Genomic DNA, 25,656 nt, shown 5'->3' on the forward strand with positions numbered 1-25,656 from the left:
TAAAAAATAATTATTCCTTTGTTAGAATGAAGTTGTTCTTTTTTTTAGAGGCATGTATTAGCATCTACCTCCCCATTATACAAACTTTGCCATATTTTATCTGAAAATGCTAAGGCTGGTATTGTATAAGAAAAAGATAAAATAGACATATTGAGGTTAAATAAATGCCACAGATTGCTTCTTTTTGTAAACTCTATTTTAAATAATTCTTAGTAGACTATTGGTATAGCCTATGAAAAAAGGAATAACCTAATGTCCAATTCCTCAGGTTCGGACACTGAAAATTTATATTTAGGTGAGTTAATGGGCATTTTAGCTCCAACGTATTCATACACATACCAGAAGCAGGAATACAGTAAGAATGGTACTTATGTCTGCACAGAGGACTGTTGCTACATTAAGCACTTATGTTTCACATCCCAGGTCCTTTCTTAGCCACTAGGAAAAATATGCGGCCTCAGGCAAAGTCACAAAGAATCCAGAACTGCCTGCAAGACCTTCTCATCCCACTATTTCTTTGATTTTTTCCCCTTCTGGAAGCGAACCCTCAAGTTTTGTCCATCTTTGGTTGTATACATCCTCTAAAAATTCTGACCACATAGTTTCCATTATGCTTCTGGTTTCTTTTTGCATTTTAGCACAAGCCAAAGCCTTAAGATCAAAAACGAACTCTGTAATGGTACAATTTCAGGTCTTCGAAATAGATTCCAGGGAGATTTGGTGCTGGTGGTGTCTAGTGCCCTTATTCCTAAGACTTTGTTTTACCACCACTTGAAAGTATTTAATCAAAACTAATACTCTTCCTTCTGCTCTGTAAAAAGTCAATTTTCAAAGAAGTTGAAAGCAGGGTCCTCCCCTGCCCTCACTAATAGTATTGTTTATCTATAAGGCGTTGAACTTGGATAATACATTTTAGGTGAACTAAATTCAGTTGAAATAACAAATTTACAAAAACATCAATACATCATAGAAGCACTTATGTCAATGCTGATTTTCTTTTTTTCTGATTTCAGCATTCCGAAAAAGTACATTTACAAATATACTCAGAGTAACTGAATAGGCAATGAGGAATAAATATAAGTAGTGATCTGATGAGGCACATTTCTTGGCATTTAAGAATGAAACTAGAAACAGTGCCTTAAACATCTATTATAATTATAATTAAGGAATGATGTAGAGTAATTTAAAAAATTAAAGTCTTTGTTCTCTAGTTTTGAATACACACACCAAATGTATGTGTAGCAAAAAAAAAATGCAGGTCTTTCAATTATTTCAGCATTTCCTATAAAAGTGATTCTTAACTAGATATTGTCATTACCTTAATTCTCCAGTTTGTGCTTGTGGAAAGGAAACTAAAAGAGGACCAAATCACAAATTTATTTTCTAGAGATATTCCCTCAAATAGAGTTCACGGATCAACAAGAAACTAGTGTCTTTTTGGTGTTCACCATGAAACAGAAGGTACTAGAGAGAAGTTGTTAAATTTAACCACACATATAGAGAAGGAAACCTAATGGCTGAAAGGGGTCTCTTCTTCAGGGTTCCCACCTCTCGGACTCTGAAGAAGGATCTTTGGGGAAGACATGTCAATAGAAAACTACAGAGTGGAACAACAAAGCAACTTATAATGCAGCGAGAAAATAAAATGATGTGATGGGAAGGTCTGATCTGCTAATCTACGAATTAATGAGCCAAACACTGATCTCTCAACTTTAATGATCACCAAAAATCTTTGATAATAAACATACACTGCATTTCAAATGCATTTGGACATATTAATATAGTTTTAAAATATAGTTTTACGTATATTTGAAAAATAGAAAGATTCACATTAAAAGTTTAAAGACCTTAATGTTAGTATATTTTATATGTTTTTATGTTACTTAAGCATAATGCAAATTTGAGGCCAAGAAGTAGGAAAGTTTTAAACAATGAGAAATCATTATAATCTATAAGGCCATTCATATGTAATGAAGAATTTAGGATTTTAGGGAAAAAAAATCTAAGAATGGTGTAAGTTACTAATATAGAACAACAATTTACATAGCAGTGATAACAATGGCATTTTCATTTATTGCTTTTCTTTTTAATCTGAACAACAGGCAATGTTCTATTTCAATGGGCAATTTTAATTTTTAAAAATTAACCTTCTATGGAAGGTGATGGTCTTCTATTTTAAAAGTGCAGGTCTTGTGAAGAACAAGAATTTCTTCTATATGTTTGAAGATTATAGCCTGACTGAAATGGAAGAAAATGTATTACTTCCTTGTCTTTATCAATCAGAATAATATTTTTATAACTTCCTAGATACCTCTGGTTCTTAATGAATGTAATTTACTGACATCCAGAGTAATTTTGGAGTGACGTTTCACATTGAAGAAAAATGCAGAAATTTTAACGCATCAATTTCCCTATTTTTGCCTCCGTACATGGTAGAAAAGAGAAAAATGATCAGTCAGGAAGAATGTAATAGGTACATTTTAATTACTATCAAAAGTTTCTTTACCTACTGTTTATAAACAACTATTTTTTATCTCATGACCTGTTTTTAAAAAATTCTATAAACTATCATCTAGTTTCCTCAAGAATTATATGTGGGTAAAACTTTTAAATAGAAGATTGTATCACAAAGTGAAACCTCTCACTTTCATTTCTATCCACATTTTGGCTTCAAAGAACTTGTGGTTTTGGGGAATTATGCTTTAAATGTTTACAAATTAAGGCAGAGTTCTCTATCATTTGGGTTTTAATTATAGTAACTTTGAGATTTCATCACAATTAAGCCTATTAGGATAAGCTGTGAAGAGATCATTTCATAAACAAATTTTCAAAAGCATACAAGATTAATCCATATGCTGCTGAGATGAGGCACAATAAAGAAGCATTATTGAGATAATCTATGGCTAAAATGATGGTGTATGACTTATGATTAAGCTTCATTACCTGCAGAGCAAGGGGCTTCCATCTCATATTTTTCAGTAAAGCTGGTGCTGAGGTAAGCATGCTCTGAGGTCGCTTTTTCAAAGTTAAGATAACACCACTCGGGTCCTCTCGTAGTGCATTCACCAAATTTTTCAACTGCCACCCCACCTGGTAACCAGCAAAATCATTACAATAAAATTGAGGTACAGTATTCAAAGATTTAATGTTCTCCCCCTTTAATAAGATTAGTAAGAAAAAAAAAGAAAATCACATAATTGGTGTACCATCCTATCAATTTTCAGGAGATATAAACTCAAGAAAGAAATTTTATTTTTGAGTTGATTAACCATGTTATTGCATTTAGAGTCCATATCATTATGAGATAACATAATGGACATTTACCAGTCTAAGCAGAGACTAAAATGGTATCCTACCAATGGAGTAATTTAGAATTTAAAGAAATTATGTCATCATTAATGCTGCACAAGGTCTAGATCCAAGCTTTGTTCATAAGTAACAATTTAAAAATCCGCATGCCTGAAACAAGGATTTGGCAATGTCCTGAGCTTAAGAACTACACCACATGCTTTCTCATCACCATCTTTTAGAGATAAGTGTCCCTAAGTTAGACTGACATTATACTACCAGTAGCTGGTAGTGACACACCAAGGAAACATTCTGAGCGGGGAAGACAGCATCAATAAAATAAACCTTTAACCACGATATAAAGATAGAATAAGAAACGACAAGGTAATGCTACTCTAATGCAGCAGCTATTGGAAATGTGTTCCAAAAGACCCTATAAACTTAAAATATAATGTGCTAAATTTAATGAAGCCATTTTATTTGAATATCACCTCAAAACACATAGTATAATTAAACAGAAGTACTTGATAAATGTCCTGAAACCTGGCTCTACTGTTATCCATGTTAAATTACTTATCATCCTTTTAAATTTTTGAACACAGAATAATTTTTGTTACTTTGCTTTTAAGACATGCTGGTTATGCAGTTATCTGAAATCCTAGAAGTATGCTTTAAAGAAACACATTAAAAATATCTATTATTCCAAGGTTTAAAAAATACACTTCACATTTAAAAGAGAGAATAACCTTTTATTCCAACACTAATGGATTAGAATTTTCCAGGGTGTTTTATACAAATACATTGGGTCAAAATTTATCCTGGATTGCAAGCAGGACTTAGCAAATGGTCTGAACAGGGATCTAGTTTCTTCCTAGGTACCTAAATGAAAGGGAATGGGTACCTTTGCCTATTATTCATCACGTTTTTGCCTGGAAAATAAGGCTCAAACTGTAAAGAATGAGCACTTGCATCAAAAGAAGCACAGATCCCAGAGACTATGATGAAGAGGTACTCTGGACCACAGCCACGGTAGGATAATGGGAGACTTTAGTTTATATGAGTGACCATTCATTTAAACTATAACCTCTACTATAGCTGAACTGAGTGATGGTGAAGAGAAAGAGTTAGGACAAAAAAGAAGCAAGACATTATAATACTTAAAACCTCAGGGGTCTCAGATATGAATCAAAATGATCATTATGATACTTGCCTACCACGAATAAGAGGCTGCCAGTTTTTTCAAAAATCACATTAATGTGGATCAGCTACAGTAATGGAACTGGTCAAATGTCTCCCATTCTATACAAGTGGAGATTATTATGTCCCCAAAGGTACATTACTTTGATTCTGATTCTTCTGATAGCTACGTAGTGTCCCTACAGCCATTTCTATGAGCCAAGCGTCAAAGCAAAGTTAGTTCAAATCCAAGTATTCATTTTGCTCGCCAAAAAAATATGTGAGCAGATTTCTGAGTTCCAGGTTTGGAGGGAGAAAACACAGTGTTTATACAAAGAGTATAACCACTTTTTATCATTTACTTTATTTACTCAAATAATTGCTAACTATACTAAAGCACTCAATATGATGACTGTACCCTTCTTTCAGCCTATCTACTCTTGACAACGAATTACACATTGATTTCTACCCACCAATTTCTTTCCATTTTCTTGTATGACATAATCATTGTGACTAGTTGAAAATTTTAGGGCTAGATGGTGTTTTCCAGTGTAACGTTCAGTGTAATTTGATTCATCCTGGTTTTTCACAGTTTCGCTATGCTCTTTTTGAATACACAATTCCAAAAACCAGAATTGTTTCTCCATGAGAAAGTGAAATTGTTTTTTGATGAGAAAGTAATAATTCGGTTACTCTTAAATTTTATAGCTGAATGTTACTTAATGGCAGAAAATTATATAACTCTACTACTTTTTCATCAGCCTTCCCACACTCACTAACATAAGATTAGCAATATCTTTTAAAAAGTGACCCATATGAAGTATTTAACTTTGACTCCCAAATTCTACTTTCACTGCCGAAAGAAAATGATTGGATAAGAGCCCAGAGATAAATGTGCAACATGTGTGTTGCAGTACTGTTCAAACCAATGAAAAACTGTACATTATGTAAATTCCCATTAGCATGGGGTATAAAAATTGTGTAGAAAAAAGTTTAAAAATAGCTAATGTACTTCAATTCTACTTTTATAAAAAAATTTTATATAAATATAGAAAACACAGAAAGCTATACAACACCATTAACAATGGTTACATTAAAGGGGAGTACAGACTACAATATATATTTTCTTCTTTATTCTTTTATTTCCTGAACTTTTGGCAATAAACATGTTATTTTTATAAACAATAAAATCAATAAAATAAATGGACCTAGTGTATGAATAGTAATATTCCAGTCAGAAAATCGTGAATTTTATGAAGTATCTAGTTAGGACTGTTTGTTATGGATGGAAAATTCCCACAAAAAAGAACAAAACCAGAAAGATAACACTATTTAAAACAGTAAAAGGTGGTGATGGGGAAATGACATCTGCTCTGTGCATTATACTTTTATATGATTATCAAAAGAAAAACAAAATTATTATTCAACTGTGCACAGTAAGTCAAGAACTACATTATCTGTTGTTTTTTTTATTCAATGAACGATTTCAGTAGATACCTCACTTAAGTGTTAACTCAGGTTCATGTGGAAATTATTGAATAGGAATGAAGCTGGCTGAGTAATTCTGAGCCTATGTGTAACATTTTCCTTAATAACAGGTAGGTTTTAGCTATATCAGTCCCATCCCAGTACTTGTATACATATAAACAGCAACCAGACAACATGCCTCTCATGCGAATAATCCTTTTTTCCTTAGTCCTTTCTCAAGCTCCCTGACTTGGATCATTTCTTCATTACTTTCTATCTTTTTTACTGCATATTATTCTTAACAACTGTCCCCATTTATTGGGTTGTACCATGTTCTATTCAAGGGCAAATATGGAATGGTCTTAGAGCTCCAGGAAAAATAATTCTCAGCTCTGGTTCTGTGACACCTTCACATATCTTCAAACATATAATTAAGTGTAATGAACTACTGAAATAAATTTATTTCTCTTTAACTGTTATTAAGATATTTATGGTTGACAGATTATAGGGGGACATGAGTAGATGGTATGATGAAATGAGGCAGGTATACAGGTTACAACTTCAAGAAATTTGGGAGCCCTGTGTTCGGAGCTAAATGTAACAGTACATACACGTCAAAATAGATAAAATATATCAATGCGTGTTAATCATTTTTCAAGATTAGTTTTCCATTTCGTCATTTGAGTTTCTGGCTATGATTTTAAAGTATTAAGTGTGATAGACCTGAATTAAAAGCCATGTGAAGATACAACAGTAATATGAAAAATGATTGTAAAGTATTCTTTACATTGGGTGCAATGAAAGTCTTTCTGTACAAGGAGATACAGGGAGCTTTGAAAGAAGGAAGAAGGGAGGCTAATGGGATCCTAACATAGGAAGGAATTAAATAAGGTACAAAACTTTAAGAGATAATGGGTTTGGGATACATATGAAGAAAAACATTTTAATAATCAAAGACATCCAAAAAGGAATTGGCTGACTTGTGGAAAAGTGAACTCAACACCAAAAGAGACATTTAAATATTCTTGCACAGGCTAAAGGATTAGATTAGACTTCCAAAACCACAATACATTACAACTCTAATACGCAGAATGGGTAGGAAAGCGCAAATAGATGACAACAGATGAGCTTTAGTAAAAGGATGTGGTCCTGGCACATCTCTGATTACTTGTCCTCCATCTTTTCTTCCTCCTTACAACCAATAAATGCAGGTATTTCCTCTAGGCTAAGTGTTCTACCCCTAATATTTCATGCTGTCTTCTTACAATAATTTCTTCTCTTCCCAGAGCTTCCACTAACAACTTGCTGCATGAATCCCAAATCTTTCTAACCATCCCTGCTCCCTATCAAGAACTCGTGACATTATTTCCAACAGTTCAGTTCATCCATACTAATAGCTACTGAATAATCAAGCACCAGTAATTCACTAAGCTAGATTCTTCCTACCTATATTACATTCCTTTTACTTATATTTTCATTCTTATGACAGCCCTAGGAAGTAAACAATTAAACCCATTTTACATGTGAAGAAACTGAAGCAAAAAGAGATTAAGTTTTCTTGGCCAAGATTACAAACATAGTAGTAGTGGTAGTTCAAACGAATGCAACACTTTAAAAACCAAACTTAGCTCCCTGTTCTCATTCAACAGCAATAACAAAAAGTTCCCTATCATCCTCTCAAGTTTTGAGTATGGAGTCACCTTTGACAGTTCCCCCTCTTTTTAATCCACATGTATCCTAAAGAATAGATTCTAGCAATTAATACTTCCTCTCACTGCCTTACTTCTGGCTTGGATACCTGACTGTTAGACTTAAAACAGAGTCCTACCGGCTCTTTCTACTCTGATCTTTTGCAGCTCCAAAATACTGCTACAGTATAGAAGTGTTCTTCCCCTCAAAACCTTTGAAAAGCTCTCCAAAGGCCTAACTAAAGAATCAATTCCTCAAATAGGTCCTTTGCCAATATGGCCATAGCTGTCTCATATTATTTTTCTTTAATGTGGTTCTGAAACTTCAGAATGTGTTAGAATCTCCTGGAAACCCCAGAGTTTTTGATCCAGTAGGTCTGAGGTGGGGCCCTAGAATTTACATTTTTTTTCCACAAGTTCCCAAATGATGCTGATGCTACAGGTCTGGGAACCACATTTTAAGAACAGCTATACTAGACAATGACTGTCTTGAAGGCAGTGACTTGCTCATGTCTAGAATATTTTAATATGTTTTTAAGATTAGATATTATAACTTATAGAATCACTAAGTATTTATTGTGTGCCATGTACTATGGATACAATGGTACTTGCAGTGCAACCTGTGACTCATTAAAAAGCATAATGGGGCTTCCCTGGTGGCGCAGTGGTTGAGAGTCCGCCTGCCGATGCAGGGGACACGGGTTCGTGCCCCGGTCCCAGAAGATCCCACGTGCTGCAGAGCGGCTGGGCCAGTGAGCCATGGCCGCTGAGCCTGCGCATCCGGAGCCTGTGCTCCGCAACGGGAGAGGCCACAACGGTGAGAGGCCCGCATATCACAAAAAAAAAAAAAAGCAAAAAAAAAGCAAAAAAAAGCATAATGAACAGGCAAGAGATGAGCAGGTCAATGAACATTTACAATAAATTAAGAGAAGTATGTCAATAGAATGGATACAGGGTGAAATGGGAGCCTCCCAAAGGGGCATCTAACCCATTCTTGAGGGTTCAGGGAAGGTTTCCTATTAGTCTAAGCTGAATTTCTTAGGAATTGGACACGTGAAGGTGATCTGGAGGTTGAGGGAGTGAAGAAAGCCGTGAGACAAGGTAAAACCAGTTTGAGCAACTTTCGGTAGTTCCGTATGGGTGGAAGAGTTGGTGAAGTTAGTATTATGTTCCCCTCGAACACTGTGCTTTTCTCCCTAGCTATATCCTTGCAAAAGCGTTCTTCCTTCTATTTGCAATTTTTCTCCCACCTATAAAATCTTACGTATCCATAATGGCACTTATTAAATGCAGTACTATCATAAAGCCTCTTACAGCTAGAACCTTATTTTCCTCATGTGATCTCATGGTACACTGTTTGTATCTCTCCAGTGGCATTTTTTTCATGCACTGCCTCTTATTAAAGTTACCTATTTTTCCTTACCCCCCCTTCATCTACCCTCACAAAACTTTTTGAGAGCTTTTTTTTTTAGGATAAAAACTGAGTCTTATTTGTCTGGATATACCTGCAATCAATGCCTTACAAATGGCAGAGACTTAATCAGTATTTGTTGATAACTCAACTAGTGAAACGATATGGTGACATGAGAATGTAAATGTTTCAGAGACAATAAAGTGCCTTAAAACTCCAAAGGGAGTTTAGTTTTGTATGTAAAACCAAGATGTAGTTTTAAATTTTTCTCTAAATGTAATATACTTGATACTAAAGCTATAATAGACATTGTTTCCCTCAAATTACCAAATAAACTTTCTTATAAATGAACATTTGAAAAAAAACCAGTATTTATATCCTGGATACTTCAGACCTAAAGTCATAGTGATTTATGACAAGGAATATAACCGTGGATATAGTTGCTATTTGTCATAGAAAGATTCTGCTTTATTATTATATAAACACTGTTAGGAAAGTTTTCTTCTAGAAAAATATTTTGTAGTGGTTATACATAGTCCAAGTTTCTCTTTCTCAGTATTTTAAGAGAATATTTCATTCACATTAAGTTCATGGATTGGAATGAACTTTAAAAACCCACTTATACATCTTACACAAAATATGCCTTATTATTAAAGATGACCTGCTTTTCACATACGCCGAACTACTAATATTACCTTCCTGATTGTCCAGGTAGCAAAAGTCAGTGTCCCTAAACAATGGCAAGTCTTACTAGTTAAATGTAATCCCCAACCTGGACATTGAAATGCATTTTATATACAACACAAATAGGATTAAAATTGTCCAAGAAAGTTTTTAAGGTATCCCAAGAGTTAAAAGCCAGAGGCTCTGCTTTCTTGTAGATGGGGTTTGTAATTGCTTTGATCAGGCTGAAGAGGATACCAGGGGTTCTTGGGTTAACACAACATAAGTGGGCAGGTCCTTGGACAATGGGTTGCCCAGATTAGATGCACAAAAGACTTTGGAGTTGGTGCTGAAGAGGTGACACTCTTCCTTTCCTCTTTGTACATAGAGGGAAGAAGTTGTCTCTGACCCCTTTAGGACTTTCTCTAGCCTATCTGATTTTGAAACAATAGCTGGTGAATTATTTGACCAACATATGAAAAGAATCTCTACTCTATGGTCCCAAGTAGGCAAAGTTAAAAAACAAAGGTAAGAATGTAAGCTTATCAATTTAGACCTTTACCTTTGTCACAACTGTATTTGGAGTTACAAGAAAACATCTCTACACATACAAGCAGGAAGATAGGACATTCTTAAAAGATTTTCAAAGTTATTATCCTTCAGAAGACAAAGTAACAGATCCATTCATTAACAATTACACACGCTCCTGTGTATACACTGGCTCTTACTAACAGTTTGTAATGTATAAATGATACCTCTTCACAAAGGAAATTTCAGAGACTTGAAGTGTGCCTATATGAATGTCTGATGATATGTCACACTATACCCAAACGTTCTTCTCTTTTTAAAAGCACTGAAGAGACTTAATCCAATATACAACCCATCACCCTGAGACTAATGACACTGTTTTTGCCAAATTTTTTGGTGCTGAGATATTTATCATAGTGCTCTGTTCCCCTGCATTACTAAAACATTTTAAAACATTTCAGAAGTAATGAATTTTGATACACAATATCTTTCAAAGATCCTAGAACTACTAAATTTGAGTACCAATCTACAAACTCCACCTTCACCTAAATTTATTTTTTTCACATAATACTGATAAAGTCTTACAATATTAAACTATAGTATATTTGGAGATATCCTAATTTTGCTCTTCCACAATCATTCATTTACTGAATAGAAACAGAGAATTACCTACGGTTCAAATATAAAGAAATATAAGCTGAAAGGTATGCATTTGGTTAAGTAACTAAATGCAAAAAAAAAAGTGACCTTAAATTCCAACATGGAGTAATTTAAATAGGTATTTCAGAGTATTCAGAAATGACCCAAGGTGTTATCTATTTTAAATAAAACCTTAGTACTGATATTTTTTACAAACATGATTAGAAGAGATAATCTTGGGAGAACATGAAAGGAACAAACATTCGAAAAGAAGGAATATGGGAATTTAAAAGTTTTATTTTCATTAGAGGAAAAACTCCACAATTTTATGTCTTTATTCACTGAGCCACTCTTCACCTCACAGTCTCCTTAACTTTAAAAGGCACTTGTCCAGTGAAATAAGACTGCATACATCAAAGCATTTGTTTTTTATGTGGCTTAATTTTACTGTAAAAGTTGGACCGTGTTGAGCTGCTCACAATTTGAATTTACACATATGTTTTGGTAGTTAATATTTTCATGTGCGTTTCACAGTCACATATATAATGTGTGTGTGTGTGTGTGTGTGTGTGTGTGTGTGTCTGTGTGTTATATTTAAAGAGAAAGCACAGAGAACACAGTTTCTCACTTCTGAAGATGGACAGGGAGTCCAAGAGAGAAAGCCAACTTGGAGACTACAAGAAGCTAGTACTTTGTTTCTCACCTATTATACACCATCTTCCAGGAGTCTTTCTCCGTAACCAAGAAGTTCTGAGGGTTAAATCAGAATTTCTTGATTGGCTCATGAGAAAGTTCATGGGAGGAAGAAAATAAGAATCATAATTTTTTCCATTAAGTTCTACAAATCACCCACAATGTTTTCACCAAAGGTGATACATTTCCATATCCTATTACTTGCATTATCTCCTGTTACCTAACACTTATATTAACTGCAGCCTTTGTATTACTGGTATCTCTGCTTCTGTGGCAAGCTGATTTAAAAACTATGGGTATAGTTTAGCATCTTGAACCTACCGCTCTCTCCCCCTTCTTCCAGCTCAGTACACTATTTGGTAATATTTTGGCCTCTGAAGGCCAAAATTTTATTTGGGGGGCTTCATGGTTTACATTCGTATATGCTATAGAAAACTAAATTGAAGCTCATTTTATTTTTATTTCATTATCATTCATGGTATTCTTTAACTTCTCCAAAACATAAAATTGAGTGAGTCTGAGGGACTCTGCTAGGGAGACATGGAGAAGGAAGACAATCACATCACAGTGAAAGACTGTGGGGATGAATCTTTGGTCATATCACAGAACCTCATTCCCCCCAAAATCAGTAAGCTATTTTAAAAGAACCACAATAATACAGGTTTTTAACTAAAATTTTTATAAACATATTTGCATAGGTTAAGTTTTAACACCATTTTGTATTTGCATATATATGGAAATTATTACATTTCAGCCATTCCTTCCTATGTTTCATTTCTGTTCTCCTTGCAAAGACATTGGAAATACGTGTATTTTAAAATAAAGAGTCTTAGTCACCAAAGCTAAGGGATGAAACAAAGCATTGTTATCTAAAAATCTATAGATCCTATTTATAAGAATTCTGAGAAGAATAAAAAAAAGTCTATACTTATGAAAAAATTCAGCTTAAATTTAATTTAGGAATCCAAACGAAAAACATAATTAAAAGGAACCAAAGCCCTAGTATTCAAAAAGTAACATGTTTAAAAATCTACAGCTTTTCTATGAATAATTTTTATAATGTCATTTACTGGTAGACATTTAACAGATATGTGTATTTGAAAATACTAGCAAATATTGCAATAGATGACTATATTTATCAAAACAAAACGAAAGAATGTGTATATATGCATTTATAAAGCTAAATAAACAGCATTCTGCATCTTTATTAATAAAACGTTTTAGTTTAAGAACTTCCATAATGGTTATAAATACTTTCACTGTAGAAGTTATCTTTAGAAATCATTTTATCAGAAATGCAACAACTCAGACAAAAAAGGTAACTCGGTGTCAGCTCTAAATGGGGCCACAGTGAACTCTCTCTGCCATCTGTCTCAATTTTAAATTCCCCTTATTGTCCAGTATTAGAGTAATAAGATGAAAGGGAATGTGAAAATGATCAGTGGTTACATTACCTAAAATTTCAGCCACCAAGCTGATCAGAATATTAATTTAGTGGATGAAACTTATATTTAAATCCTAGGGCTAAATAACCTGAAAAGAATGTGAGACTTTTTAATTATCTCTTGAATTTCCTATTTTATGATGTTCTAATGTGTTTCCCTTTCATGCAATAATTTTTTATCTTCATTAGGCAGTTAACTGTTATCTACTAATGGCCCACCCCTACTACAGACAGAAAGTAAATCAGGGAATTGTGACTGGCCAACTTTTGCCTTTCTGATAGATGTAGGAAAAGGGATATAGTTATTGACACTGATATGCAAATGAGTTGCACACTTAATAAGCCAGAGTTGGTAAGAACATCAGCCAACAGATACATTTGAAACATACAAAATAATCACTTAATATGGAAACCTTCTAAAATTCCATGTAAAATAACTAAACCATATTAACTGTACGTTGACACCGAAAGATGTTTCTAATAATAAAAATAAATTAGCGTTAATCATGTTTAAAACCAATTAGTCTTTTCCTGGTGAAGCTAGTAAGAACTGCATAAATAAGAAAGAAATCAGGATGCAGAGATCTGCAGAAAAAATAAATTGGTTCACAGGAAGTTACCAATATTAAGGTATCATACAACTTATCTCCTTTATATAAATACTTAAGATAATTTTAGTTTGATGACAGAAAAATCATAAAATATTATACTGGATAATAAAGTAATGAATTGATTTCTCTAGGGAAAATAAAATATATAACATATCAATATGTGGCAATTCAAAACCAGTTTCCACACATCTCATCATATCCATGATATTCAAGGTAAAATAAAAGAAAAAAAATCTACCACCATCTCATAAATGACATACTACATAAGGTAGAACCTGAAATAAAATATTACTATGAGTAACTGAAAACTATGATGCATTATTTCTTTCAATTTTTGTTAAGTGTCTCTTCATGATATTTCTCCCTTCCAAAAGAGAACAATTCATGTGCTCTGTTTCAGAATACCAATTTCTTAGAATCCTAACAGAGTTATTTTAGGATATTATCATAACCATTTATTAAGCAATATGTTAAACACCATGCTAACATATTTAATCTCTGTATTCCAGCAACATCTTGTGTTTACAGGAATAAGAAAGGAGGTGCACCGCAAATACTGCCATTTGAGGTCTCAGTCTTCAATATTTTGGTTATAAGGAATTATAAGATAAATACTTTCTCTTTTGAGAAAGGAGAACAGAAGAAAATAGGCAAGAATTTAAAAAAAACGTGAAAGAGGTGAAGAATGGAGGAGAAATAGTCAAGTGAGAAGAGATGAGGATGGTAAAGGAAAGGAGAAGAAAACTGAATTAGAAGAAAAACCTAAAATAATAAAGACAACAATTAAACAAATTAAAAAAGAGAGAGAAAAAGCACATCAGTGTTAGCCAATACTGTGGTACTGATTCCACTCAATGAGCCACTCCTTCCTTCCTGCTGAAGTCCAGGGGCAGGGCGGTAGGGTGAGAGGGAGGGAAAGGGAGAGTTGGGTTTTAATGGGTCACCACACTCTCCATCCATTCTGATTACGTTGGTTTCCCTTTCAAACAATACTTGCCTGTTGTTCTGGGGTTGAAGGAACAAGAGGGTGAAGAAAGAGTAAAAAATGAGAGACTAGAGTGAGAATAAGAGAGAGTAAGGGAGATGCCATTGAGAGTTACATAAATGAAGTTAGAATGACCTTTTGAGATAACTCAATAGTCCTTTAACTTGTTCCCTTCTCCCCACCCCCTCTGCCATCACCTGCATTCTTGTTCAGCAACCATTTACCATTTGGGGGTAACAAAACACACTAGTTTACAGTGTTCATCTTCCATCTCTCACTGATCAATGTCTAACACCCTATTTGTTGTAGTCTATATTCTTCTTGACTATCCCAAGCCAGTTATTTCCCAGTAGGATTTATAGCCCCATCTATTGAACCATTTCTTGCCATAATGTAGTCACCAGGTTCCAGAAGACCTTCCAAAATAATAGTGAATATGTTTTAGTATATACACAAAATAAAAGGAAAATTTTCCAAATGCTGGATTCAACCATCACATACCCCACTCTTTTCAACTGATATTCCTAAGAAGAAAATATCTGTTTTTAGTATGGATAGAATCTTTATAACACTTACACACCAAAAACAGCATTGACATGAAATTTTAACAGATTCATTAGGAATATGCCCAGATAGATTTAATAACTATAAGTAGTCTCATCAGCTAAAAAAAAAAAAAGTGTTAAAAGTGCATCATGAGGGCAGAGCTGTTGGTTCAAACTATGCCGAGGTATCTCCCAGAGAGGAATGTAGTGGCAGATGAAGTGGAAAAAATCTTGGGAGATTCCAGCAGCCTTTGAGGAGTTGGATCTTCACTGGCAGGGAAGACATGCAATAGGACTCAGTCTGCTTTGCTTGGATGTTCATGATTTTTTCTTCTTCCTACCTGGCAGCCACAGTTTCTCAGCCACAGAAGTAGGTTGATTAGAAAAGCTTAAAAGCCACTTATAATAAAGAATATAGCAACGTGAAAAAGGACATAAAACTTCCAGTTTCATTTCAAATAAGAAAATGTACTTTAAAAAAAAATGAGCAAACTAGAAACACACAAACACACACATCTAATTGGACATCTTGAAGATATACCATACTAGCAATTTCAAAAAATAGTATTTGAATTCATCTGTGATTATTTAACTTTCTCAGACTCTTAGGGAAAAATTTCATATTGCTTTTTTAGGTATTTTATAATAAGAAAAGTTATCGAATTTTATATTGTACATTACTACCTGTAGCAGTAGGAAATTTTAGAATTACAGAAAACTACTAACTGGGCTAATAACATTCAAAATATAAAACTGAACATTACTCTTTTCATTATTGAATCTAAATTGGTATAGAATAATATTGGCAAAATCTCACTATCCAGGTCAGTTAATTACTGGATTAAAATATCATTAAATATGTATTTCAAATGTATTAGGCCATACTTTAATGTAATTATTATATCATAACCAACCCCTAATGTCCCTGGTTATGAACGCAGGGACAGAAGGGGTAATTGCAGACTGCAAATAACTTATACTTGTTTCAGCTAATTTAACAACTTAGCAAACCTTTTGTAGTAATAAAACTCAGATAATGTCCATTTCTCCACCTCTGTATATTGTCTGGTAAGAAGTTAAAAGCACTGCACAGACCACAATGCAGGCAATAGCAAGAAAAAGAGGACAGAGTAGGGTGCATTTAACGAAAGGTACCATTCTTGCACAACTATGCCTCTACTTGAACACAAAGAAGACAATCTGGTAATTGATCACATTATTAAGGAAGGCTACTTTCATGGAATTCAACATAATTTCCTGACAGAGAATGTCTCTATTGTCATCCAAAATCAGTTTGTAGGTTGTAGTAGCAGTCTGTCAAGGAACTGGGCTCCAATTGGCCCAACTGTTGTAGTAGGTAAAAGGGAGGAAGGGAGGTTGGAAAGTTAGTTTCTGTTGAACTCCTAATGTGTGCCTGGCATTGTGTTTTACATATCTTGTCTATCTGAAGGAAAGGAGTGAGTGAAGAAGTGGCAGTCAAGTGAAATTTCAACCCCACTTCTAATTTCAGTTCAGCTGAACCTACCCCAGTTACGTAAATTCTCACTTCCTCTCTTCTTCTCTACCCTTGGCTCCATGTAATCTCTCCCTGAATCCTGGGGTTTACTTACAGGATTATTAGAATTCCTCCCCTTTTGTTTGATAATTTTATAATTTGACTTTGGGGAGGGAGTATAATAAAACTGAAGTAAGAGCATGGGCCTTGTAGTCAGTGAGCTTTGAGCTCATTCAATCTCCACTTACACCTTCTTCATAGGATTATTGTGAGGAGTAAATGACATAAAATATGTAAACTACTTAACACGATGCTTGGCACACTGTAAGAACACAGTAAGTGCTGGCTATGTTTATTATCATTAAAAAGATAAAGTTAAATAGTTACCATGACTCACTTAAAACCGTAAGTCAGTTTCAGAGCAAAAACTGAAAGCAAGTTCTCCCAACCATCTTTCTGTGTAGTTTTTAATATTTTAGAATATTCCTGTGATGCAAAGATGTGTTGACACATTCTCACAGTATATAAATATCACCAATCCATAGAGATTTTATTAGTTCACTTGAAGTCTTTTAAAGACTTTCATATACAATAGACATGAGAATCTTTGCTCCACAAAGAGTATCATTTTAACAATTTTTCATTAGAGACTAATCTCTATCCTCTTAGAATTGACCAACTGGAAATAGGCCCAACTATCCAACAGATGTCATATTTGTTAAGGTCACATTGTAGAAATGGAGGCAGCATGAACATTAGAAGAAGCAGCTGCTTTATCCCACTGCCCAAAATCCTCATCCTAGGGGACAAGAAACTTTACTCAAGACAATCGCTTTGTATAGTTTCTAGTAATGAGAACTTATCATCAAAATTGTCATAGTGTAGACAGGCTCTGTCGATTACCAATAGTCTCCATTAATTAGTATTAACTAACAATAATTAGTATTAACTTTACACCCACACATTTAATTTTCCAAACTTTCATTAACTTTTATTCACTTAGATAATGAACTCATTGAAGAAACATCAGAACTTTAATTATCAGTGTTCAGGAGCCTCTCCAAAATATGACAAACTTCTCAGTTTATTCAAAACCAAAATTGAAATAGCATCTGCCTTAATATCAGAATCACCAAGAAAGATCAGACTTTTCACATGAGTCTTCTTACCCCCAAAATACAGCCTTTCTTCTAGGACTAGAACATGCAAAACCAAATTTAGTTTAAAGGTACAACAGGAAATAATTACTCACTCTGAAGAGTTAGTGAGCCATAAGCAGAATATTTACCAGGAAAAAAAAAACACTTTCTTTTAAAATGAGGATTATTAATCAATAATCAGATTATTTAAATTTTAACTTCATTTTAAAAAAAACTTTATACTTTATTTTGGCAGAGATAGATCAACTGAGACAGAAAATAGTCCAAAGTGAAAATCAGATGATGTTCATTTTCTCAATCTAAGATTAAGAAAAATTGCCCTTGAAAAATCTACCATAGGCACAGAATGCCATTGTCATTCTTAGCTAGAAAGGGAGTTGTGAGGTTCATAGAGCAAAAAAATTTTATGAACTTATTTAGTTAAGTGCCAATAGTTTTAAAACTTAAACTACAGTCCTCTTTTGGGAAATGAAAAGCCAATTCAGCTATTCCAATTTAAAATTTAAAAACTGACATTAAAATAAACCAATCTGCCAGACACTTTAATGAACAAATCAATGTTAAAGTAGATGAATGAATGTATGCTGTTACAAAACATATCTACTAGGTAATTTGATAATTTATAAAATGAAACTTAAAAGTTATATCAAGAAAAGGTTGAATTTGTATGCACTGTCACTTTAATTTCTATTCCAAAATGATCACCCCAGTTCATAGGGTTATATTATCCTGCACCTGTCCATATAGAAATGTACATCTAAACTCAGCCACCACCAATATTTCCTCATGTTCGTTTAAAACTATGCCTTACATTTCTTCAGATAATTAAGAAAAATAGTTATTTTTAAAAAGGCTATTCAATTATTTTGTACACAAACAGGCCTTTCATTCCACTGGTATTCTTTCAAAGCTTTAGGCAATCTTTATATTAGTGTCTCCCACTGACTTGTAAGGTAATTATACATACCACAGTCTGATGATTAACTTGAATCACTTCATCACCAGCATGGATTTTCTTGCACCGATCTGCAGGTGACTAAATTTAACATAAAGGAAATGATAAAGAGCATAAATTTTATCAGTCATTTCTCCTCTATGGAAACACTACAGTAAGTTCACCCTTTTAAATTAGATCAAGAGTTAATTATAATCTTCAAGAAAATAAACTAGCAAAAATGGTTACTAATATTTGATATACTATTTGTATTCTATGTATAACTAATGACAGAAAGCAGGAATGTAAAACAATATATAGGTATTTATGTTGTAAAAGACCAGTATGTTTCTGACAGCATTAAGGGAAAATGATAACTGCACACTTTAAACAGACAACCCTCTCAGGCTCTATTGGGCAACTGGTTCAAAAATATATATGTTAAAACATTATCTTTTAAACATTGATCTTTTTCATTTAATACAAATAATTCACATTAACATCAGCAAACAAGTATTTTCAAGTACATGCTTATGATCAGCATCAAAGCTTTGTCAACTAATGATGAAATTGCTAATTTATTTCATCATTAATACCATCAATCCTGAATAAATGAGAAAAACAAATTAAAAGATGGATTGCCACTAGTTAAAAGTTATATTATATAATATTCTCTCTCTAAGTATCTAACTACAAGAGAACCCTATTTCTTATGTTTCATACACTGTAACGTATAGGCAAATAAAATCACATTAAATAAACTAAAATGCCAGCATTTCTACAGGATGTAACAATTTTATCATTTTTTTCCTTTACTCCCCAAAGACATTAAAAACAAAAACAAGCAAAAAACAACTTTGGTAAGCTAATGTTGACAAGTTTTATGAAGTCTTTAGGAAACTAAAATGAGATTTAAGACAGAAATTTTATAATATTGTAGGTATGGATAATGAATTTAAAATTCTATTCTTTATTTTCCCTCTAGTGACTATCGATTATTGATTATGCATATTATTAGACGTTTTAATGATAATATGCATATGGACTTTTGAATATACAGAAAATGTGTTTTTATGAAAAAATATATTCGTGTATTCATATGTGTGTTAAGTTATCAAACACAACTATAAATACTGTAATATTACTCATTCGTATCTACTGAAAGGTAAAGAAGAATGATATGGTGATGCAATCTGCATAGTAAAATGCTACTTTTGAGACACTGGAATAGGATTTTCTTTAAAAGTGATTTCCAGTTCCTTTAGTTTTTATTCATTTCCAATTTCCAATTATTTCCAAAATAAATAAGTCTTAAAACAATCAAGTTAACGGATTAAAAAATTCCCAATAAAATTATTTGCTAGAGGCTGGAAACCGAGATTAGATGGTATCTCAGGGAATTCCAGTTACTGAAGTAATAACACAAGCATACAATTAAGAGGGTAGTTCATCCAGGATGTGAACCCAACTCTAAGAATAGTGTCATAACAAGAAAAAACAAGTATTTATTTTACAGCAACTACCAAATCAAACAAGTACCATGTAACATTTCTGAAAAGTTCCTAAACCGAGCTGTAACTATAGAGTCAGTTCCTGTGCTTTTGGCTCACAATTGATCTTTTAAAAGGACAGTATGAAAAAAAAATCAAGCTAATGGCTCTAAGTCATGATGTAAAAGAAAATGATAGTTGGTACATAAAATTCAAAGAAACTGAAACAACTTTTTGCACAGATGAGTAAAAAAGGAAGTAATTCATACAAACTATAGACTTTCAGTGTTAAAAGAGCTATTTTATTCAAACCCCTCATTTTACATAGGAGAAAACTAAGAAACTAGGGCACAGCAAAGCAAAATAACTTACCCACTTAGTGAGCAGCTTTACTAAGACTCAACACAGATCTAATGATAAATGACTGAGGGTACCAAAAATAATAAAATATTTTCAAGAAAGAAGAATTAAATGATAACTCTTAATATATGGTTTATATCTGAACTACTCATAGAATTAATCTTTCTTTGGTCACTCATCCATTTATCAAATATTACTGAGTAATATAAGCAATGCATATAGCGCTCAAGTTTTTTTTACAGACTCCATACAACATACAGAGATATGTTCCTATCAATTCTTCAAGATACAGTTAGTTCAAAATGACCATTTCTGTGATTCCTTCCCTGATTTCACTTGGCAATATTTACTATTTTTTCCTTTGTCTATCTATGCAAATTTCACTACCTGTTTACACAGATAAACCCCTACTTTTACTCCTTAGGGGCAGCAAGCTACTTTAACTTAAAAATTGTTTCAATACCTAGTCCTAAGCCTGGAACACAGCAGACATGAGGCAGAGGTTTGTTAAATGAACAAATGAATAAACAAAGTATCAGGGGAATGTACACACCAATGAGAATGATCAATCAGCGACAAGAGCATAGTTTATGCAGCATCTCACTGCATTTAAAAATTTTAAATAGTTGACAATATGCATATAACTGATATTCTTGATCCCATATAACTCTCTTATTTAATATCAATGTGAAGCCAGTAAAACAATCCAACTGCAATGTATATTATGTTTCACCATTCACAAGAAGCTAAGTGAAGCGGAGGGGGAAAAAAATCAATAAATGATTAAAGTAATAGGTGAATCAGGTGAAAAGAATGTTGTCTTTTTTAAAAGAAAATGCTGGTAAAATGTTGAGAACAATAATAACTTGAGATTAACTAATTCCACCTCAGCCTTCTTTGAAGGAACATGGTATAAACATGCAACTTGTCAGAATTTCTAAAAGAAAAAATTTCAAAGCTCAGAACCTGCTTAAGAGAGTGGGATGGAAATCTGGGACAACCAAATGCAGAAAAAATGACTTACTATGCAATTCAAATCTATTACACTGATCGTGTTAATGTCCAACACAATCACTTCACATTTCTGTAGCTCTTTCTTTATAGCATAGTATTTCATATTTATTAGCTTATTTGATTTTCACAACAACCTAGTGAGGTATGTAGTGCAGATGATATATTATTTGATATATTATTTCCAATTTACAGTTGAGGAAATTAAAGCAATGATAGGGTAAATGACTTGCCAAATATTACACTGCCATTAAAATGCAAAATTGGGTGTAGGGCCTAGGCCTAGGGACTCTGACCCACTGCTTGCAGTGGTTCTCAAACTGGAGCATGTCTCAGAACCACCTGTTAAAACAGAATCTCTTATTAAGAAACAGGCTGGTCTCCAGAGCTAATTCAGTGGGTTTGGGGTGGGGCATTCCCAAGGGAAGCTGATGCTTCTGGTCCAGGGACGGACCTCACTGTGAAAACACACTGATCTATACCATGCTGCCCCTCCACTGAATTAAGTTCAATTATACTTCAAGTATTCAGAAAGCCTGACTTATCTGATGTTTCTTTCTTACATGAGGTAAGTTTCCTAATAAAACTAAACTGTGTGACAGATGGAAGTGGATTCTTTTAGATGTCACAATAACTTGTCACGAATCAGAAAATACTTAACAAAGACAAATCTCTGGCTGTGAACAAAAAACATCCAATTTACTTCAGGTAAACAGCTATTCTAAACTAACTAAAATGACTGAAATTCTCCCCAAAAAAGCACTTACTAACTAAATATGTCTTTTTAATTTTATACCCTAATCTGTCATGTCCTCAGAAGTCAACCTCAATTATGTGAGTTACATAAGTTGTTTAACAATAAAAGGAAAAACACACACCAAAATATGAAATGTTAGAATACTTACATTTTCTGTAGTTCCAGTAATTACATGGAGGCCATCATATGTTGATTTAATATACATACCCTAAGAAAAAGACAGCATAGAAAAATAAGTGAAGCAACTGAAATATTTTCAAGTATATTATAACCTCATTTACAAAAAAAAAAAAAAAAAAAGCCCTATCAAATTAGAATTGCCATTGCCCCAGGGATGAATCCATGATCCAATAAGGCTGTCTTTAAACTGGTAAGAAATTCTTCTTTGAATGTTCTGGCTTCTAAAGTTTGCCTGAAGAAGCCTGTACTCAGCATAATCAAATGATTTCTTGAAAAGTGAATTAATTGCCTATGAAACTTACAAAATGCAGCATGGTAATTCAATATCCTGAAGGAAGAACACACCTCACTCCCCTCAAAATCCATACTACATGTTCTGTGGCAAAATAAAAGTTACAATGGGAAATTCAAATATTGGGATGTTATTAGCTTATTATACTTGATTCATATTACAAAATAAAAAGTAGGTTTCTCCAGAGCCAATACAGAACTACTGGAGACAGAAGAATGATAAAATATTGTTTATGTAAAATTTTTTTTCCGTCCCTCTTTTGTGGTATCCTACATTTTCTGCCTTAATTTCTTATTGATGAAGTTTTAATAATTACATCCAATCATCTCTATATCAATCATTAAGAGGTGGAATTCCCTGGCGGTCCAGTGGTTAGGGCTCTGTGCTCACTGTTGAGGGCCCGGGCTTGATCCCTGGTCGGGGAACTAAGATCCTACAAGCCTCACAGTGTGGCCCCCACAAAATTTTTTTTAATTCTAAACAAAAATTAAAAAAAATAATTCGGGGGTAATGTGTGGCAACCCCTCCTCCCAACAAAGAAGGTGAGAGTCCATTTCCATTTAAATAAAGCGATTTTAGAGAAAGCTTCATTAAAGTTTAAAGATTATCCAGAAACCTTCAAATTGTGCAAGCTTTAAGAGCAAATGAAAGCTTTAAATTATGCATAGTGACAGAACCTTAAAAGAAAAAATATCACAAGAAAGTATTCACATTTTAAATATTGAAATATTTTCACTTAAGTAAATCAGAAAAAAAATGGATGATTCTGTGAATGGACTTTTTTCCTGTCTAAGGACGATTCTGTTACTTTAAATTCTCTTCGGGTAAAAATCAACTGAGTTTTACGTCAAAAGTGCTTTGCATCTCAAAATATTGACTTCAAAAATTAAAAAGTACTAATTTTAATAAAGTTGAAGTCTGAAACATAAGGGACTTAATAACTAACAACAATCATTTCAGAAAAAGCATATGTTTTAACAGTTATATGAAGTAGACAATTACTATGTTAATTTCCTATAACTTTATGTCAATTATATATTTCTATACCTGAATATACATGTGTTTTCACTGAAAATAAGTAACAAATAAAAACAAGAATCAGTAAGTTCATGGCATGGAGCTATTAAGAAGTCATTGAGTAGGTTTTAATTCTGAAAAGTCATTTTAGTAATGTCATATGTCTAAGATGTTGGTACCAATTAGAAAAATGGCTAAGCCTGGATCTCTGATGTGAAACAAAATGAATGTAATTTAAAAGATGTTAATTTATCTGTGAATTCTATTGTGCTAAGGACTGTTTTAAGTGTTTGACATTTATTTCACAATAGCCTGTGTGGTACAAACTGTCATTATCTCTGTTTCAGAAATAAGGAAACTGAGGAGTCTGCCAAAGGAGGTGAAGCCAGGTTTCAAGCCCAGGCAATCTGACTCCTAACCACACTCTCTACCATGAGGCTCCTAATTTACAGATTTATTAACAAGAGCGTTGTACACCTTCACTTTTCTTATTAGAACATAATATTTGGAAACTAGATATTGAGTCAAACATTCACTGTTTAACATCTATTCTAAAAAGACTAAGACCTCTCTAGCACACGTATACTACGTGCAAAGCGGTTATAAAGAGTAACTGGGTTTGATATTTTACAAATTTATTTAAATCACCCATCTCTTCTGACAATTATAAGCAAAAGCTTATTATATTATTCTCCACACTTCTTTCAACACTGTGCATTACTGATTATGAATTAAGGTGTTGGACAAGAGCTCTATATAATTTCTTAAATGATTGGGTCATAGAGAAAGTCTAGTCTCCTAAGATAAATGTTTAGAAAAGTCATTATATTCATTGGGATCATAAGAACTCATGAAGATAATCTAGTTATGACTAATGAAATAAAATTCCTATGTAATTACTGCACATACCAGGAACTTTTAAAATGGCAATTGTAAGATAAAGCAAGTATCTATTAGTTATAGGAAGAGGATTTCATCATTATTTATATATAATTAAATGTTATGTAATTTATACTAAAGCTAATTTTTTTCAGATGAACAAAAATATTTTTTAAATGCTTAAGTAAAGAAGGATAGAGCTATGTATAGAGTTCAGTTCTAGCAACTTCATAGCTATGAGCAATAAAATAGAAATAAAGCACATCTTTAAAATGCCACAAAGACTGAAGATATTTTGTTTTACGCAGTATTTTCATTTCTAACCTCAATAAACCATTAGTTGTAACTGCTTTTAATAATCAAGACTGACTTCTTCAGCTTTTTTATCTCCCTCTGGTAGCACTAATGAGAAAAATGGCCAAAAGTCAGGAACCAAAAGAAAGTAAGAGAAGAAACAAGTTGCTTGGATCAGTTTCAAACTAATCATCTTCTGAATAATGAAGAGTCCACAGAAATACATCTGATCACTTGGTCACCTCTGAGAAAGGGTCAAACAGCAGGAGGACATGTAATTCAAATGGCTCTTTTTCTGGAACTGAGATAAATCTGGTCTTCCATTTCATCAAAATCTTCATTCTTCCTTCTTGCATTTTTTTAAACCAATTAATTAATTCTGGAGCTGACTCCAACAGCTCCCTCTCTTCTGTTCAGCTTGCCAAAATGACATTTGCTTCACCGTCTCCAAATGTCGGTTAACCAACGGGAGCCAAAGCCACCTCACAGTCAAGGCAATGGAAGAAGGCATATTTGGAGATAGTCCAAGTGCCTAAACAGCAAAAGAACTCTCTGAGGCAAAGAGGCTTCCCCAAGGATGCTCCCCAAGCCCTTTCCTCTCTATTCAACCTCTCTTGGCTCTGATCTAGTTTTGATATGTTCCAATAGC

At 33.4% G+C, this 25,656-nt stretch overlaps 1 protein-coding gene across 4 annotated transcripts in view; it reads right to left on the reverse strand.

The window, feature by feature from the left end:
• The window catches only part of CNKSR2 (connector enhancer of kinase suppressor of Ras 2), a 258,143-nt gene that overhangs the window by 116,739 nt on the left and 115,748 nt on the right, over window positions 1-25,656 (reverse strand). For 2 of the 4 annotated variants that reach the window (XM_060137021.1, XM_060137019.1), the window contains exons 7-9: window positions 22,494-22,553; window positions 18,761-18,829; window positions 2,944-3,090 (exon numbers count right to left, since the gene is read on the reverse strand). In XM_060137021.1, coding sequence (XP_059993004.1) covers window positions 2,944-3,090; window positions 18,761-18,829; window positions 22,494-22,553 — 276 coding nt within the window. The remainder of the gene's footprint in view (window positions 1-2,943; window positions 3,091-18,760; window positions 18,830-22,493; window positions 22,554-25,656) is intronic. The other 2 variants (XM_060137023.1, XM_060137022.1) reach the window with 1 other exon arrangement.

This window comes from Lagenorhynchus albirostris, chromosome X (assembly GCF_949774975.1).
Source record: "Lagenorhynchus albirostris chromosome X, mLagAlb1.1, whole genome shotgun sequence".
Classification (NCBI taxonomy): Eukaryota; Metazoa; Chordata; class Mammalia; order Artiodactyla; family Delphinidae; genus Lagenorhynchus; species Lagenorhynchus albirostris.